This window comes from Cheilinus undulatus, linkage group 3, assembly GCF_018320785.1.
Source record: "Cheilinus undulatus linkage group 3, ASM1832078v1, whole genome shotgun sequence".
Lineage (NCBI taxonomy): Eukaryota > Metazoa > Chordata > Actinopteri > Labriformes > Labridae > Cheilinus > Cheilinus undulatus.
Genome location: NC_054867.1, coordinates 9,655,892 through 9,669,115, shown reverse-complemented (window position 1 = coordinate 9,669,115; position 13,224 = coordinate 9,655,892). Strand labels below are relative to the sequence as shown.

The 13,224-nt window shown below is 36.2% G+C and overlaps 1 protein-coding gene across 1 annotated transcript in view; it reads left to right on the top strand.

The window, feature by feature from the left end:
* LOC121507445 (calcium/calmodulin-dependent protein kinase type 1D-like) overlaps window positions 1-13,224 on the top strand; it is a 30,048-nt gene continuing 16,824 nt past the window's right edge. The window contains exons 1-3 of the mRNA XM_041783776.1: window positions 1-66; window positions 5,899-6,010; window positions 13,059-13,184. Coding sequence (XP_041639710.1) covers window positions 5,925-6,010; window positions 13,059-13,184 — 212 coding nt within the window. The 5' untranslated portion in view covers window positions 1-66; window positions 5,899-5,924. The remainder of the gene's footprint in view (window positions 67-5,898; window positions 6,011-13,058; window positions 13,185-13,224) is intronic.

The following is a 13,224-nucleotide window of genomic DNA, read 5'->3' as shown; positions in this document are numbered from 1 at the left end:
TGTGTCTGGAAGCTGTCAGGTACACCAAGGATACCTCACCAACACCATCTCTGCGCCGCTCCTCAGGTAAACAAGACTTTTATTAAGCCTTTAATGTTAGTTTTAGTCTTCGGTACTGCCATATTTAAGCTGCATTAATAAGTTTTTGCTCAGGTTTATTACATGTGTTAACTTTGCAGACCGAAGATGTTAAAAATAGCCTTTAGCCTCTCTGCAGCATGCTAATATCTTCACCTCCATGTATCATCATGCTCATTTCATGACAGAGGGACTTGCTTCAAGCCTTGCAGATGATTCTGTTCCTCATATTTTGATCTCTTACGGGACAAAACCAGCTAACAACATCACAAAAAGTGACTTTAATGTTTGGATTTTCTTAAACTGCTTCATTTTGACTTTGTCTTTTAGATTTTAAAATTGCTCAGTGGCTTAACAGGTAACTCAAGTAACTTAAAAGCAAATACATCCAAATGAACAGTCTGAATGTTGACAATTTACTCTCGTACTTAAAGCAATAGTATGAAAAAAAAAATAGATTAAAAAAAAAAACCTTCAGTTTAAGGCCTGGATGATAAGCCTGTGAAATATCTTGTGATTGCATTACTTTGTCTTAAAATTGTGTAGGGTCTATGTAGGTAGTGAAAGACAAGTTTATTTATTGCTTTATTGCATGACTTAAATGTCTTAATGAGATGGCATGATGTTATGAAACTGATTGGGCCTATGTTGGAGTGTAACTCCTGAAAATCTTGGCTACTAAATAAGAAATATAAAAAATGTGACACTGATTTCCCAAGTGAGTTCCTTTAATCAATTCTAATAATTTGTTTTTAGACTGTGCTACCTAATATTGGTGTATTTCATTTCGCGTTTTAAAAAAACAGAGTTCATTGGCCCGTCAAGGCCAAGATTAGAAAACGACCCAGTTCTGTGTCCTGTTAAAGAATCGTCCGATAATCTGTTCTCACTGCAGACACAAGGAAGGAGTACAGGAGGCCTGAAAGCTTAACTAACATGGCTATTTAACTCTCTAATCCTCTGCCTTTCTGAGTCTTGTGTAACTGATAGGTACAAACGGGCTTTAGCCTATCAAGCGAGGACTGACCTCAGGCGCGGACATGCAACTGTTTATGTAACCAGAACATCGGGGAAAGGCGGGTTCACATCTTAGCGGGTTGTGGTCAAGAGAAAGGTTAGGGTCAGAAAAGGACCAAAAACTTTCTCTCTGTACTCATAATCATTGCGGTCCACACTGGGGCCAGGATTTAAGAGAAACTGAGAACCTTAATTGAAGTCTAGGCTTTTTAAACACCAGACTCTAAAACCTTTTTTTATTTCTTCAAAAAAATTTTTAATTATTATTTTTACAAGTTATAAAAAACTTGTAAATTAATTTAAATTTCTCCATAAGATCTAGTAGAGCAAACAAGACCATTAGCAGAAAGCTAATTCAGTTTTACATCCATATTTTTAATGCCTGAAACTACTATCAGAGGGTACTGTAGCTGTACAACAAAGTAACAGAATACTGCAAAATCTACCTTTTTAACATTCCAGTCAAAAGGTGGAGCAAAGATTGTCATTAAATGGAATGCTTTAATGGCCCTTTTGAAAGTTCATTTATGCAGCAATGTAAAATTCTGCTGCTATTACACCTTAGTACATTCATATTGATTTCTGAGCATTATATATGTCACAGGGCTGCATACTCTGTTATACCTCTATAACATTCAGACATTGAAGAAGAAATTTACCTGAGGTGCTACAGTGCATCTAACTAGGAGTCTGATAAGAACCCCTTCTAAAAGAAAGCAATATTGGCTGTTCTGTTGAATCACATAATCACACATGAACAAGAAACAGCTTTGTCCACAGGGGATGTCAGAACAACTTGGCACAAACCAAATATTCCTTATAGGGGCTTTCAACATTATGAGAATGAATGTGTAGAAAACCACAGAGTTTCTGATTGCTAATTTGACCAAACTCAAATATTTTGTTCAGCATACACAATGGACACCTATTCTTCACACCTAAAAAAAATCATGATAGTAATGAGGGATGCACGATATTATCAGCACCGGCAGATATTAGCTGTAAAAGTTAAACATCTGTATCTGAAGATGTGAAAAGTTCTGCTGATGTTTTCAGCAGATACATTGGCAGTATAATCATAGATCGATCTTAAATTTTGGCAACATTTACAACTACCATCAGGTATACAGTAGGGGGTTGCCTAGGACGATATGCACTAAAGGTGGCTCATTGTGGACTCTGAACGTTTTAAATGAGGCCCAAAACATAAAACAACAACCAGACTGTCTACTGCCTCCCTCCTCTCTCTGTTTAACCCAGACTCTCTTTGAACAGGAGACGCTTTTTTTCTTAAACCATAAAAAAGGTGTGCATACTGTATGTCAGTATTGGCTAATATGAGTTTGGAAATATCCCTAATAATAATAAATCTTCCTCTTTATTAAAGTCCCTGTAAAGTATACAAAAAAATCTTAATGGGCATGAAGATGGTCGGGTGGTTTAAGGCGCTACCCATGTACCCGGGCGGCCCGGGTTCGAATCCAGCCTGAGACCCTTTGTCTCTTCCCTGTATCCGTGTCCATCCACTATCCTTCCTCTATCAATTAAAGGCATGAAAAGGCCCAAAAATAAATCTTTAAAAAAAAAAAATCTTAATAGGCTTATTGTGTGAGAGCCCACTGTGTTATGAACCACCAGGCCAAATTTCTGTCATGAAAAACATTTCAAAGTTGATTAAATCAAGCTTCAAAATCATGAAAAATGAGGCAGTAAAATCTGCTCTGGGAAGGTGTGGGCGTGTTGTTTAAATGAGCTGAAGCCACGCCCACTCACGAAAAATATGATCCTCTCAAATTTAAAAATTGTTTCTGATCAGAGCACAGCTGCCTAGCTCTGTGCAAAAGCAGAGAGACAGAAATTGGGGATTAAATTGACTGTTTTCTGGCACAAATCTCTCTCTTGTGATACTTGCATGTGACTGGCTGTTAACTTTCAATGAAGGCAGTGAGAGTGGCTAACACCAGATTGTACTAAGAGGATGAGCCATGTGATTTTATATCATTGTAGAATTGGGGGGGTGGGGTAATTCCCCATCAAGACCGGTGATGTCATTGGCCCAGATCAAACGCTTTGGCCAGCTCAAATAAAACCGAGCCAGGCAAGAGTTGAACAACTTTACAACGATCTGAATCAAAACTCCAGTCACACACAGGCCTAGATCTCAGTGTTTTTACATGTTTACTCCAACATATTCCATCATATCTATTGTGTTAAGCACAAAGTTTGGATTTTACTTTACAGGAACTTTAAGTTATTTAGAATAAGTTATAAAAATTACAGTGTGATGTTCAAAAACATAAAGGAACATAAACTGTTTTAACAATGGGCGTAGTCACTGTGTCTTTACCCACTGGTTTCTAAAGAGGCCTTTTGAAGCACTGTTGCCATTTTAGAAATGTTTTCTCTACCTAATATCCAGCCGTCTTAGACACAGGTGAAGAAGCGGCCCTGAGGCTGGTCTTAGGCCTCTTCACAAACAGCTAAAACACACCTGTCAGTCAACTTAGCCAGGCCAGTCAAAATTATTAGGTAATAAACAAATTCATCCCCAAGTTTTGAGATCAAAACCATATTTTTGTAACAGGCTGTAAACTTTTTTTCCCAGTGCAAAATTCAACATTTTTGTATGGGTGTTTATGGGACTTCAGAGGCTGTTGGAGACAGCCTCGAGTGGTGACCAGAGGAACTGCAATTTTTCACATCGTCATAGTTTTTTGACACTAAAGTTTGCTGCTAAAGTTCAGTCTTCAGATTCCTAAAAAAACCCAAATTATGGCACAGGACCTGAGCACAATGAAACAAAAAACTTATTTTTTACAGAATGATTAAGTCTTTAAAGCAGACCTGCAGACACATGTGGTGAACATACACCCAGCTATCCTAGAACAACATGGACCAGCTGTGACTAAGAGGCTGAGGTCATCACTTATTAGGATTAAAGGAAACATAGTAAACAATATTGCACTGGAAGATATCATCACGACGCTAGAATACCAATATTCCTGTATAGGAGGCTAGCGCAGCTGAACAGGGGCTGCAGATTATCTTTATCTGATTCAATAAATTTTCACCATTATATGATTCATCTTTCAGTCTGTAAAATGTAAAACAAAATGGAGAGTCTTCCTTATTTTTCAGAGCCTAAAGCAGGGAAATGCCAAAGTTTAGATTCAAAAACTGAAGGAATCTTTTGAATGTGTGTCACACAACAAGGTAGCAAGAAGCTGGAAACAGACGATGTTCAACATTACTGCCTAAAAGAATGAGTCGAGTTTAATGAATGCGGGCCTGTAAGATCTCACTGTAGATCAATTCATGTGGACATTATTTTCACTATTAAATCATTCATTCATTTTTCCAGTGTAAAAAATTTAAACAAAAATGGGAAATCTTTCAGAGGAGGAAATTGTAATCTTGTAGTTTCTTCTTGTCAAACTTTTAATCCAAAATCCAAAGAATCACCAATTACTGTAAAAGGACAGCCGTGAAGGAAATTAAGGAAGCTGGCACCAGATAGTGTTTAACATTTCTGCCTAAAATGACTGAATGATTTATCAACTATAACGTAAAATGGCAAATACTCCTATTTGGCAAACAGATAACTTCATAGGTGGCGCTCTAAATGAAAGACAGCTATCTAACTAAATCTGCCTTCTCAATTCACCTGGATTTCATTTGTGAAGAGCATCTGAAGAGCATATTTTTTGATACTGCAACACTGAGGGACAAGAAGTGTATTTTTGGATACTCATATAATCTCTGACTAAAGATTAAGATGATCAGTTAGAGGAATAATTATCACATATAGGGATTACAACAAGATGCTACAATTTAAAACATGATGTTTACAGAAAGCCATTTGCCTAAAACATGAAGTTGGAAAAATAACTTAAAAAAGCAATTTCAAATAACTTTATTGAAAACATTTATAAAATCATAAAACATGGCGACATACAGACAGCAACATTATATGTAATCCAACAGTGTAAAACAGGACCTAAGAAGAATACAGATTTATGTTTAGAGACCCACAACAATCAAATTCAGGTCATTTTATGGGTATTTTGCTGACTTTCACTCATATCTTAAAGAACTTGTTCCAGACCTGGGCCCAAGACTTGGTCTGCTCTGAGGCTGTCAAGATTAGATTTACGCGTATTAACTTAAATAAATGTGTCACACTACTGTAGGTTCATAAAAAGGTCTTTGGTAGGAACTTCTCTGGTGGGATTTTATCTCAAATTTTAACACAATGATTATGGTGGGATAAATGGTTTTACAATCATCACAATTATTACATGATACAAAAATGGACTGCTATTTATTCCTGTCTTTTTGAAACAGAAATAACACAATAATAGAATAATATCGAAATTATAAAGTCTGTCATTAATATAAGGCTAGGATTAACTTCACTGGCCCAGGTGAAAATTTTACTCAGATGGGTAAAGAACTAAACTGTTATCGCCATTATCCAGCATGCCTGTTTTTAATAGATAAACTTCTCTTAAATAAGGCTTGTTAAAATCCTTTCATTATGGAGTATTTAGGTTTCATTACAATTGATTAAAATAAAGATGATGTCTCCTGAGGTTTTATTGAAAAGTGAATGACAGTAACTGAATCCTATGTTATGTAGCTCGAAGTCTGCATGTTCCTGGTGCTATGTTAGTGTAAGAGGGTACAAGTGTGTGTTTTTGTGGAGGCTCCAAGGAAAAAAGGTCTGGAATCACTCCCTAAAAGCATAAAATGTATTTTTTAACCCATAATAAATGTTAATTTTTTTTTTCATCTGTACCTCAGGAGTCTACGGCAACGTCAGAGCCGAGATGGGGCGGAAAGAGATCATATGCAGCTGGAAGAAAAGCACGAGTAACATCAAAGAAGTGTTTGAGTTCCTGGGGAAGATGGGATCGTAAGTAGTGCTGTTGAATTTTTACCTTACTGTTCAAAAAATATATCAAATTCACATATTTTACAAAGAAAGATGACCGGTAGAGTTGAATGAATCTTAAAAATCTCTATTAAAAATTTGTTGATTAAAATCCATTTTGCTGTGAAAACCTTTATAAAAACAGTCTGTACATGGGGGGGATGAAGCAGAATTTGCATAGGTAAAACAATGATTTTTATGCTGAATAGCAGTCTATGTTGCAGCAGTAACAAATTTGGGGAGAGTAAAGTTTTTAAGAGATACAAATACAGGGAAATAAAAAAATACAAAATGAACATTGAGTGTACGTTTACTAAATATGTATCCCTGAGATATAGTGCAACAAATGTATGGTAAAAATGTTTATGAAATAGCATACAAATTTTAATCAGATTCCAATTCTGAATTTGAACCAATTTGGTAGAATGGCCCTTATAACCTTTTAGTGTATATACTAACTTATAAACTCAGTGTACTTTCTGGGATCTCTTCAATAGCCCATGTATGAATCAGCACCGTCAAGTTTATTTTCACCATATGTCACTTTAAGAATCAGTTGTCAAATTATATTTTGGTGATGCCTACTAGGGCTGGGCAATTCGTCGCAAATTGCATTGAATTGCAATATGGCCTACTGCAGTTTACAAATCGCAGAAGTTGCAATATTGTTTTGACTTAAAATATGTCAAATTACCAGTTTAATAAATCATTTTTTGCAGAGATTTCATGCACATAATGCAAACATTCAAGATTCATTTTTTACAGTGGTTTACAAAAATCCTCCTTTTTGTGTTTTATGTATATTTTTCTAAATGAAAATGAGTGATATAAAAATGATAATGCCCTTAAACAACACAAATGACATCACATCCGCAATATGAGCAAAAATAGAATTTGTCGAAAAATACATAAGATTGACCTTAGAATAATCGTATATTTAATCGCAATTACAATATTGGGGAAAAAAATCACAATTAGACTATTTTTGCAAATCGTTCAGCCCTAATGGCTACTGTACAGAGAGCCTTGAATGGTTGTGTCAGAAACAACCAAACAAGGCTGCACACAAAGCCCCCTTTGTGTAGATTAAAGGTTCTACTCAGCTTTTTTAAAGATGAGAATACTTTCAACCGTCATCACGTGTGAGGTACAGTCAATTTACAGTAACACCGAATTATTTTTTCATAATAATGATGATTTGAGAATGAGTTGGACTGCTGTCTGTTGGTGAGAATAATCCCTTCATGATCTCTCTGAGATGTTGTTTTGTCAATGGAGCTGCTTACACTGTCTGTGTAATCCACTCACACTGAGCTGCTAATGAAGGCCACGACATCGTTGACCTGTTTGAGAGACCTGTTCAGGGAACTTGGACCAGCTGCAGAGTTTAGATTCATGTTCTGCGTTTCAGAATTTGGACATACACTACTTGATTTAACTTCAAGAGCAACTTTTTTTTTTTTTTACATTTACACTAAACCTCCTGTGATAATGGCATTTTAAGCAGTTGATCCTTGATTTGGAACATTTTACAACTGAAAAATGCTCAACTTTAGAGGAAAAGTGTTTCCTGTGAACCTGAAAGCCCTCATTACTGATTAGAGGCCAAATGTTTTACATAAAGTTTCACTGTTCTAATTTAAGGGATACAAATTCAGCATCAGTTTACTTGTCACGACAAACATCTTGGCAAGTGAAAGCAGTTATACAATACCTAAGGTGCATCCAGCTGCATATAGGACAGCCAAGTCTTCTGGAAAGTTCTCTGGGAAATGAAAGAAAGAACACTTTTCTTTTTACAGCTTTGATTTTGACCATCTACTGATGTTTTTGTCCAAACCTTAGAGAAATGTAATACTACACAGGAAAATTGTCAGTGTTAAATGCATATAGAGTTAAATTTAACACTTTAAAAGTGTCTATATTGGTCCACACTACATAAAGTTAAAATATGTTTGAAAGTCTTAAATATTTTACATTCGCAGAGCTGCAGTAACTTGGAAATCTGTGGCAAGGTGGGTCTCCTCTGACAAGAACATAGCAGAGATGCAACCTCATAGCAAGGCAATGAAAACTGATGAAGAATATCCACTGTACATCCTTCAGGAGCACCTAAAGTCACAGTCACCCTCACTCAGTAGATAACTTCACTCATGGTGCAAATGTGTCTCACTTAAAAAAACAATCAACCAGAAACATGAGCAATGGAATGCCAGCAAGGATATTTTCACTGTGAACAGTTAGAATTAAAGAGTTAAAATTAAAGTATGCACTTTGCATCAAGCATTCAAGCCCATAGCTAGAGGGGTTAAAAATGTTAAAAACATTCCCACCCCCTAAGGCCAAAGATTCTGATTGAATTTAAAAAAAGATAGGAGTCTCCTTCCTTTAATTTAACTTTAGGATTTCTACACTAATCCAACTAAACATCCAAACCAGGGCTGTGAAGGTAAATCACATTAATCGCATGCTTTATTGTCCCTTTCAACACAGTTTGGTTAGGCAACTTTAACATCTCCTTGCAGCTGCAGTGATGTAAAATACGTCCACCACAGTGCCTTAAATGGCCACGGTTAAATGATGTTTTTTAATTCGGAATTAATTATTAAGAATTAAATAATTCGGAATTAAAGTATTCTCCTTCGCGTTCACATGGAAATAGTAATTCATTTTCATTTGGAATTAAGTGTTTACAAGGTCTTTTTTTCCACAGTTTTGTTTATTAAACTTTGTACACAAAGAGGTAATAGGTTCTCAGTACTTAGAAATGAACAAGGTCATTTTTAATCTTTTTAAAGAGGATTTAATTTTTATTCTGAATTAAAGGAGAAAAAAGCTCTCATGTAAATGTAGCCAATGTCTCATTTCAGTTTAAACACTCACAGACAGCTCAGTGGACAAATCAGAAGTTGTCAAACATCATCTTTGTAAACATTTACCCTTAACTGCCCCCTTATTTTGTTTTCAGTTCATAAGAAGTTCCTTTTCCATGGTTAAGTTAATGGTGTGATCTACTATCAACCTATAATAGCGCGTCTATATCAAAAGAGGAAGTCAGTTTCCCTTAGTTTAAGAAAGTTTAAAGATCCAAAATGAATTTTAAAATGTGATATATATAGTGTATGATTTATCATGACTAACTACCGAAATCCTGACATTAATCGCAATAAAAAATTTTAATATTTTGACAGCCCTAATCCAAGCTAAAATTAGTAATCAATGATTCTCTTAAACACTGTGTGTAAATTCCACCTGGGGGCTCTCGGTCAGAATTATAACAAAATATGACAAGTAGAGCGCAGATGCACTGCTCAGCTCTGCTGTTCACCATCACCTTACTTTAAATGAGGGCTCTGTTCATCAGAAACAGCACTCCAGGGGTATAGCATTTCACAGAGGTCATGGTTTGGGTTCGTACCTCGGTTTTGGGGTCATGGTTTGGTACAAGTTCTGTTCTGTGGTCTTATGTCTTATTTGAAATGCTGTACTAAAAGTTACAACATGCAAATTAAAATATGTGCATGTTTGAGCAATGCATCATCTTTATGATCTATGAAGTGTGCAGTAACATCACATAGTTGTTAGTTAATAGATGGTGCAGTGGTTACTTGTGCAATATCACCACTTTTCTGTCAGAAGGGACTCCAGACTTGACACAGGATGGGACACTGTAATGGAGCCTGAGCGGAGCACTTAAATTAACACCTATAGTGTTCTTTACTTCTATGTATCTGTGCATAGCCTTTAAGGGTATAAACATCTGTAAGGTCTTTGGTTTACCCGCTGAATTTCACATAAAAAGAGAGAAAAGCTGTTAACAGTCGCCTCCCTGCCTAATGTTGCTTAAGGCTTGAACCAGGAAGGGCAATAGTACACCAGTTTTTAATGAGCTGAGTCCTTGATTCAAAACAAGATGTAAGCCATAGGCATTAGCGCGCTGAGCAGCCTGACTGCTCTCTTCTCAAGCTGGAAAATCTTGGTCATTTACAAGTAAGTAGCACAAAACTTGAATGAGTTGCAATACAGAACAGCAGTTTTGATTAGCAGTTAATGCCTCATTATGTAGCAGTAACATCATGTAGTGCTGGACAGTTAATCAGGTTTAAATTTCAGTCATAGTTTTGGCTTCCTATGATCACGAAAACCAGATAACAAGATTGTGATTTAACAATTACTGTGCCACATGCTGCTACGCTTGATTTGTCCAGCGGTCCTGACACGTGGTAAATGTTTCAGTGTTTGTCGTAGTAATTTGGTCATAAAAGTAATTTTTTATTCATATCATCATATAACATTATTCATTAAATATCATTATTTATTTTAATTTATTGCTTGTTTTGCAAAATGCAGAGTGTGATTCAATAAATGCATGGAATGCAAACTTTGCAAAACTAATCAGTAATCTGATAATCATCTCAATACCAGCGCAAATAATTGTAATTTTGTTTGTTTTTGGGTTTTTTTTTGCCATAATCAAGCGGCCCTTACATCCAGTATTTTATGGAAAAGATGCGCAAGTCCAGTCTGTCATGGCAGCTCTGTCATCCCAGCCACCATAACAAGAAATGTCCTGTTACAACTATAGAAGTTAAGAATTTCTCTGGTTATGAGAGTTTTGAAGATATTTTAGTTTAAATATGGGTAGCCTTTTTTATAATTAGTATGGACTTTAAGTATAAAAATATTTTTATGGCAGCTTTAATAAAAATACAAAAATGACAATTTTATGATAATTATCAATCAGTTTTCTAGATCAAGAATATATATCATGTGCATAAAAATTTGGTTAGCAAGTCAGTGTAATTAGCCTTGTCTTCATCATTGACATTGTATTGTAACCACTTTTGCGGTAATAATTTATTCAGTCCGAGACCTGCAGCAGGTAGTTATTACACTTGTTGAAGGTGTCGTTTCCACAGAGCTGTCCAGCAGTCAGAAAGCTGCTTAAAGTTCTCCGTCTTTGACTGGCTGGCTGTGAATGAGTCAGAGAGAGAGAGAGGAGGTTACTGAGAGCTTACGTCAGAGCAGCAGAGTGGGAACATCCTAGCACCACTTCTTTATAGGATTAGCAGTCTGACTGTCTATATTGGTGTATGGCTGTACTGAATGTATGAGAGGAGGTGATATAAGCAAGTGCAGGTGTATGTTTGTAAAACATGAGGTATAAACGTGTCAGCACATCTGTTACTGCAAATCCTGGAGTAAATGCAGAGGTGCACACAGTAGCTGAAGCATTTTAATACCCTCATGTCTTTTACATGCTGCTTTTTTTTCTTGACAGGTTTTTGTTTTGATGCACAGTCTTTAAAAGCAGAAAAACATCCACATGGGATCCACTGAGACATCTGAATCAGAAAATGTGTTTTTGCTGCTTTTAAATACATTCACATTGAGACATCTAGACAAACCCACTGATCCTCCTCCTGACTGTTCGCCTATATAAAGAGACGCTTTGTTGAATCCAAGCCAAACCTGCCAGCGCCTTTCTGGCTTATTTGGTATTAATGTGAAGAAATCCTAGTTTAGACACCAAGCTTGACTCTATAATCCAAAGTTGTTTTGTATAAACAAGAGATTTACTATTTAAACAGCTACTTTTCAAATAACAAGCTTTGAAAAATTTTAATTTATTCCTGAAATACAACATGCACTAACAAGTGCGAATGACACTTTGGATTTATCAAAGCAATAACCAAAAAGAAACAGCTGAAAATGCCACATCATTACTAAAAAAGTCATCAAAAGTTAGATTAAAGAGAAAATAATAAATACACCTATAAAAATACACCTAAATCAGCACAAAATTTCTACATGCCTTAGACCGGCTTTTGTTGTGATGCCCCACCCTAATGGGGAACCAACTATCCAGCTGTAAAAACAGAAAACACCTTAAGCTTAAGGCTTGGTGATCAAAGGTCAACTATGGAATAAATTTCCATAATACAACAGTACAAGGAACTAAACAGTAATTCAGACTCCAAGAGCCTTTACGCTCTGATGTCAGCACTGGATTTTTAAGCATCAGAAACCAGGTTGGTATTTTTGACAGTTAGCTCTAAAACAACAATAACAGAGGGGAAACCAAAAACCAGAAAAAAAATATTGTTTTAAAATTGTGAAAACCATGACAAGCATCTTTTAAAGATATATTATGGGCTTTTTGCTTTGATTCAGAGAGGAGAACAGTAGATACAGTCAGACACAGGGAAGAGAGAGTGGGGGAGAGACATCCGGTAAAGGGGCACCAGGCTGGACAATGTGTGGGCCAGACTTTCAGATGAACTAAATTAGATAAGTTTGATTTGATTAACATATTATTATATTAGTATTTTTATTTCCTTCAATTTTAGGCATTAACAGTGAGATCAGCCCCTACCATCTATACAGCAGCAGGCCACAAGGAAGCGGTTGAGATATTTTAGCTCCATATTTCTGGGGTTTCCATGCTATCCATCACTGGGTTTGACCCTACTATGCCGTGTCCTGACTGTCAATCATTTCATTTAAATGTTAGGCAGGGAAAATTTCCCTTTCCAAGAGCCTGAAGTGGAAATTTGATCAAAAAACTACAGTCTTAATCAGAACTTGAATGATGTGTATGTGTTTTTCATGCATAATATTTACTACTGATGCCTGACCGGTGGATTTTTTGTAAAAATGGATCAAACCAAAGTCATTCCTGATAAAACAGTTTCAATACTGATCGTTTTTAGGGTTTATTTAATAGCTATAGGGCTATAAGGACTAAAGATACCCTTAAAACCATGTTTTCTGAATCTAATAGTCTTTTAGGGGCTGAATAGGAAACGTTGAGGGGCCTGATATGGCCCCTGGGCCGCAAGTTAACAGTCACTGCACTAGGCCAAATGCCCCCAACCCCAGCAAACATTTATGCTCACTATTTTAAATCTTTGGGTATCTCTAGGCCAGTGGTTATTAACCTTTTCAGGGTCCCGACCCCCATGTTGAGAAGCACTGCTCTAGGCTGATATCTTTAATGTATTTCTTTCTTTACTTTTCTCTTGTGCAGGGGGACGTTTTCAGAGGTGTACATGGTGAGAGAGAAGAAAACAGGAGAGCTGTATGCACTGAAGTGTCTGAAGAAGAAACACCTCGCTCATAGCAATCTGGAAAATGAAATCAACGTCCTGAGAAGGTAAAAATCATTAACCACAATAACTTGGCTTTGATTATAA